This window comes from Ranitomeya variabilis, chromosome 4, assembly GCF_051348905.1.
Source record: "Ranitomeya variabilis isolate aRanVar5 chromosome 4, aRanVar5.hap1, whole genome shotgun sequence".
Taxonomy (NCBI): Eukaryota; Metazoa; Chordata; class Amphibia; order Anura; family Dendrobatidae; genus Ranitomeya; species Ranitomeya variabilis.
Window position 1 is genome coordinate 293,169,343 of NC_135235.1, and position 6,000 is coordinate 293,175,342.

Consider the following 6,000-nt stretch of genomic DNA (forward strand, 5'->3'; position numbering starts at 1 on the left):
AATTTTGGGTTCCTTGGCAGCCGCGGTTATCATTCTAGGACTCCCTAAAGTCACAGAAACATCTTTCTTATTCACTTCATATATCACCCTCGTTTTTTTTTTTTTACTTCTTTTCCATTTTCTTATTACAGGGTGTCTGGAGTAAAGGGCAAACTTTTGATTATTCCTCTTAATTAGTAAATTGATGATCAATGATTTATGACAAGTTAATTCAATGTCTTGTAAGATTCTTTCCCCCTGGAGATTCTCTTGCTTATACTTTTTTTTTTAATTAAAAAAATATAAACATCAATAAAAACTTATAAAACATAAAGAACAACCCAAGACCATATTTTTGGGGGCATGAATTTATGGTTTCGCCAGTCTAAAATGGCAGTAGGAGCATCGACAATTTATCTAACCCACCTCTCTATGAAATAATCACATATGTCCAGCTGCAGGAATGGTAGAGCAGGAATCATGCAAGTCTTTAGTGAGAGTTAATTTATTAGACATTAAATACCTGATGGCGGAGCTCATTTGCCCGGTTAGGCTATAAATATGGTTATGTGGTTTCAACATAAATAAAAGATATTTTGTAATACGGGGCGGTTATTAAAGCGAGAAAATATTCCAGTTGTGGATTCATATTGTGTAATGCAAAGTTTCCATATGATTTACCTTATGAAAGAGCTGATAGAGGACACCCAGACGGTGCCCCAACCACAGCAGTACAATGGACACTAATGCTCCAAGGGCTGCACCCACAAGGTATATGCACTCACAACCGTGATCCATTGAAGTGCCTGAGAAAAAAAAAATTTCTTTATTAAATATGCACTTCCATTTTACTACTGCCTTTGTCTAGGCAAGTACAAATCCATCAGAACTTTTGCTTGGTTTTGATTTCTCGCTTTTTTTCTTCCCCATCCAGCTTTGTATTAGGGTGTGTTACCGCGGTCAGGAAACGCTGCGTGTTTGACGCTGCGTAGAGCCGCAGCGTCAAACACGCAGCGTCCAGATGTTACAGCACAGTGGAGGGGATTTCCTGAAATCCCGTCTCCACTATGCGTTAAAACACGCATGCAGCAGACCCGCGTAAAAGGACATGCGGCGCCTCTTTTCAGAACGCAGCATGTCTGTTTACAATGCGGCGACGCTCCGTCGCCGCACCGTAAATTACCCGTAGAAACCACATCTAATGATTAGTCACATGCGTAGTAACTGCATAAACGCAGCTTACTACGCATGTCTCCTAATTTACATGCCAGGCTGCCAGCTCACCTGTCCTGCCGCCGGAAGTCCCTCGTCCACTGCAGTTCTCGCGATAACCGCCGTGCACGTGACCGAGAGGTTATCTCCGGTCACTAGGCTGGCTCTCACGGTCAGCTGATCAGCTGATTGTGCGAACGCTGCAGTGTAGGTGATCGCTGGAGAGTTACCTTCTGCGATCATCTACAGGCACTGCTACATCTGGATGTCAGGCATACAGATGTAGCAGAGCTGGACTCGTCTAGACTGTGTACACATACAACACACAACATACAACATTGAACATACACCATGCACCATACGACATGCACTATATACAAATAGACATACAGTACATACATATAGACATACAGTACATATAACAGAGTACATACTCACCATCACCTTGATCCCCGAAGCCATTGTCACCTGTAAAAAATATTAAAATAATAAACAAACAATATACTCCCTGATCCGCAGATATCCAATTAAAACGAGTGTCCCATGACGATCTCCCGTGGAGAGCAGCCACATCAGCTGATGCGACCGCTCTCCAGAGGCTCCAGGAATACAATGACAGAAGGTAATCTTCAGCAATGTATTCCTCCGCCCCTGTGAGAAATAGTCCCTAGTCTCACTTGTGGCACTGCTGAGTGGGAAAATTCCCACGCAGCTTTGCCATAAAGTGAGACCCTGAACTCAGGTAACCTCTTCATTGGTGCACTGCAGGAGCCATTGTCTCCTGTCAGTGTGTCACTGGAGGTCTATAGAGCAGTGACATCACCCGATTTTACTGTTCTATAGGGGAGATCATCGTGGGACACTCATTATTAATTGGACTACGGCGGACAGGGAGTATACGGTTTATTATTTTAATTTTTTTGCAGGCGATCGAGTATGGTAAGTAAGGTTAAATTAAGAAACATTAAAAAACTTTTTTCAGGGTGTGTCTTTATTTTTTTTAACCCTTTCACTACTATAGGATTAGTAATGGATAGGTGTCTTATTGACGCCTCTCCATTATTAACCGGGCTTAATGTCACCTTACAATAGCAAGGTGACATTAACCCCTTATTACACCATATCCCACAACTACAGGGGAGTGGGAAGAGAGGGGCTAAGTGCCGGAATTGGTGCATCTTACAGATGTGCCATTTCTGGGGCGGCTGGGGGCTGGTATTTGTAGCCGGGGGACCCAATAACCATGGCCCACCTCTAGGCTATGAATATCAGCCCGCTGCTGTCTGCGTAGCCTTTCTGGCTATAAAATATAGGGGGACCTCACATCATTTTTTGGGGGGTGTCCCCCTAATTTAATAGCCAGTAAAGGCTACGCAGACAGCTGCAGGCTGATATTCATAGCCTAAAGAGGGGCCATGGGTATTACCCCCTTCCCAGGTTACAAATATTGGCTTCCGGCCGTCGGCTTTCCCCCTCTGGCCCAGAAAATTGCGCGGGAGCCACGCCATTTTTTTTCCCGTTTTTTTTTTTTTTTTTAATTAAACGTTCATTAATAAACATCAGCCTTGCTAATATATATCTACTAGATGGTGGCCTGATTCTAACGCATCGGGTATTCTAGAATATGTATGTAGTTTACTTACGAAGCGGTGTTTAAATTCCGCTGCAATATCGCTGATTGGTCGCGGCCTTACGGGAGTGACCAATCAGCGAAGCGTGGTTTAAATCCCGCTCCAATTCATGGCCGGACTGCGCCTGTCGCCTGAGATTACAAAAACACACACAAATCCGCATAAAAAACGCGTCAAAAAATGCATGAAAAATGCAGGTGACCTGCCAGTGACCTCAGGTGCAGATTTTACCTGCGTGAAATCCTGATGCAATCCTGAACGTGGAAACATACCCTAAAGGTATGTGTCCACTTTCAGGATGGCCGGCGGTTTGGACGGAGCAGCAAACCCGCTCCGCCCTAAGCCCCGCCCCCTTCTGTGACGCGATGATGCCGGATGTGTTCATTGCACACATCCGGCATCATCGCACCCCACACATAGGGCCCTGTGATATACCTTGCGACGGCGCAGCGTCGCCACAAGGTATACGGACATGTTGCGATCTAAAAAGACGCGCAGCATGTCCGGAATCGCAGGGCAGCCGGGTGCGTGTTACCACGCATAGTGGATACGGGATTTGATAAAATCCCCTCCACTATGCTGTAACATCTGGACGCTGCGTGTTTGACGCTGCGGCTCTGCGCAGCGTCAAACACACAGCGTTTCCTGCACGTGGAAACATACCCTTAAGGCTGTCAGGACCTAGTCAGGAGACCTGCGGTCAGTCCGTGACAAATGGATGTGCGAATCCAGCCTTAAAGATAGCAGCAGGGAGATGGAAAGTGTTACACACAGATTTCTTCAATTTGGAGAGAGGAGAAAGTATCTATGGTTTCAGGGAGGGCAGGAAAAAAAGCAGTTTTAGACAAGGTGGAAAGCACAATTCAGAAAAAGTACATACAGCATAGAAGCTGTGCTGATAGTTGAAAACAATTAAATACAGCAGTACCCCGAATACACATGTATCCAGCATGCATTACAGGGAGAGACACTCCCACAAAAAAAAAGAAACAAGGATCAGGCTTTGAAAGGCATTTCACTGAGTCTTAAATCAGAGAACGAACAAAGATTGTAGACTGAAAAGGTCACCTCTAACATGTAAAAGTATTTTTTTTTTCCCCAAGTCAAAAGGTGTCCATAGGCTTTAATACGCAAAGACATGAGACAGATATCATTTGGCTAACAGCCATCTCTCCCGGTTTTCCCGTATACATACAGTTCTGCCAAAATCAGCAGGTTCACGCGACATTTGTGTGTATGAAGACCTATAGATTACATTTCTACCTTATACTGACTGAAGTTTGGTTCACAATTGCCAGGGCAATAATAAAGGAGCTGAGTGGAGGAAACCGGACTGCGGATTTATTGTGGTGAATACCGTATCAATAAGAAATACTGTAGTATGTGGCACAATATTCACTGTACAACCCCTAAGGCTATGTACACACGCTGCAGATTAGGCTTAGGAATTTTTGGTGCGGATTCTGCATCTCTTGGCAGAAAACGCAGGTGCGGATTTGTCGTGTTTTCTGCGCGGATTTTGTGCGTTTTTGGTGCGGATTTACTGCGTTTTTTACCCCTGCGGATTTCTATAATGGAATGGGTACAAAAACGCTGCAGATCCGCAAAAAAGAAGTGGCATGCTACTTCTTTTAATCCGCAGCGTTTCCGCACGGAATTTTCCGCACCATCAGCACAGCGGGTTTTTTTTGCCATTGATTTACATTGTACTGTAAATCACTTGCGGATGATCTGCAGCGTTTCTGCACCGCAGGAAATCCGCAACATGTGCACATACCCTTAGTCAATGGTGGCGTCCCTTCAAGCCTGATATGCTGGGAGGGTGTATGGCCGCATAACCCCTATAAATCCCATACATGCACATACTTGGCCTGGGTTCGGACGACCGTATTTCCCTAATCTGAATTTACAGCTTCATTGGGCATATGCAAAGTTGTAAATTCAGGTCAGGAGACCCCCGGACTGTATAAACCCAGTGTTACCTACTATTCCTTAGCCCAGGTGTTCGCATTTATGTTATACACATATGGCCTGAATATATATGTGCCCCTACATAGGGAGTCAGAAGTACACCGAAAACATCACAATAGGAAACTCTAGTTCTCAGCGAAGCTTCGCGCAGACTGCATAATGCAAAGATTTACATTTTGCCCTAAAGAACTTTTTCAGGACAGCATTGCACAATCCGAGACTTACCGTAGAAGTGGATTTCAGCTCCTAAAACCCCTGCAGACCGTCGACAGACTCGTAGCAATAGATATATCATATTTACATGACATAATGGTATACGGATTCATCACACCATTGTTTGGTGCTCTTGAGGGACCTTCGAGCACCCACCAAGGACCCTGCCCCTTACCTGAGTCAAGCAGCAGCCTTGCAATGAAGGGGACTGGAATCACAGGCTTGTACTTCCTCCCTCTCCCCTGATCTTTACCCAGACATCCTCTCTGGCTGCTGCTCACGTGATCTCACAGATGTCACATACAACTCACTGCTGAGGCAGCAAGAACAGCCAGTAATAATAGGGTTAAACATTGGGACTGGGACAGGGGTTACCCAAGGAGGAGCTGCATTATGATGCTCTTTTAACTCTTTGTATTCCAAGGCGTATGAATTACAAGGGTTAGGTTACCGTCCTAAGGCTAAGTTTCCATAATGAGATTTTCTGGCATTATGTTACTGGTATTTTTTTTTCTTTTTTCATTACTTTTTGCATGAGTTTTTAACAAGTTTTTTTCAACTGCAATTTTTGTTTCTTTTCGGTATGTCATGTTTTAAATAAAACCGCTTTTGTTAAATATCTCCGGTGTTTTGAGAGGATCACATGGGTTTTCTTATCTGCGTTTTTTCCTCATCTCATTCAACTCTACGAGGAAAATATGCAAATAAAAAGTACACAAAGTACTACAAGAGATTGACTTGCAAATTTCACAATTGCACCTCAGGTCACTTTCTGCAGGGGTAAAAAAAAAAAGTGAGTGTGAAAATTATATTAATTCCATACACTTTACTGAGAGGCTATGTTCACACATTGCATTTTTTCTGCGTTTTTTTTTTCTGCAGCATTGCTGCGTATTTGCTGCATTTTTATTGTATTTCGTGCATGCTGATAAAGATAAGTGCCCCCAAAAACCCCATGATGCAACTTCTTTAGTTTTTTGCATAAAAAAATGCA

At 43.9% G+C, this 6,000-nt stretch overlaps 1 protein-coding gene across 2 annotated transcripts in view; it reads right to left on the bottom strand.

The window, feature by feature from the left end:
- Window positions 1-5,372, bottom strand: part of HACL2 (2-hydroxyacyl-CoA lyase 2) — a 34,437-nt gene extending 29,065 nt beyond the window's left edge. The window contains exons 1-2 of one of the 2 annotated variants that reach the window (XM_077250193.1): window positions 5,182-5,372; window positions 661-785 (exon numbers count right to left, since the gene is read on the bottom strand). In XM_077250193.1, coding sequence (XP_077106308.1) covers window positions 661-777 — 117 coding nt within the window. In that variant the 5' untranslated portion in view covers window positions 778-785; window positions 5,182-5,372. Of the gene's footprint in view, window positions 1-660; window positions 786-5,018 lie in introns of both variants that reach the window. The other variant, XM_077250192.1, reaches the window with a different exon arrangement.
- Window positions 5,373-6,000: the final 628 nt, after the last annotated feature.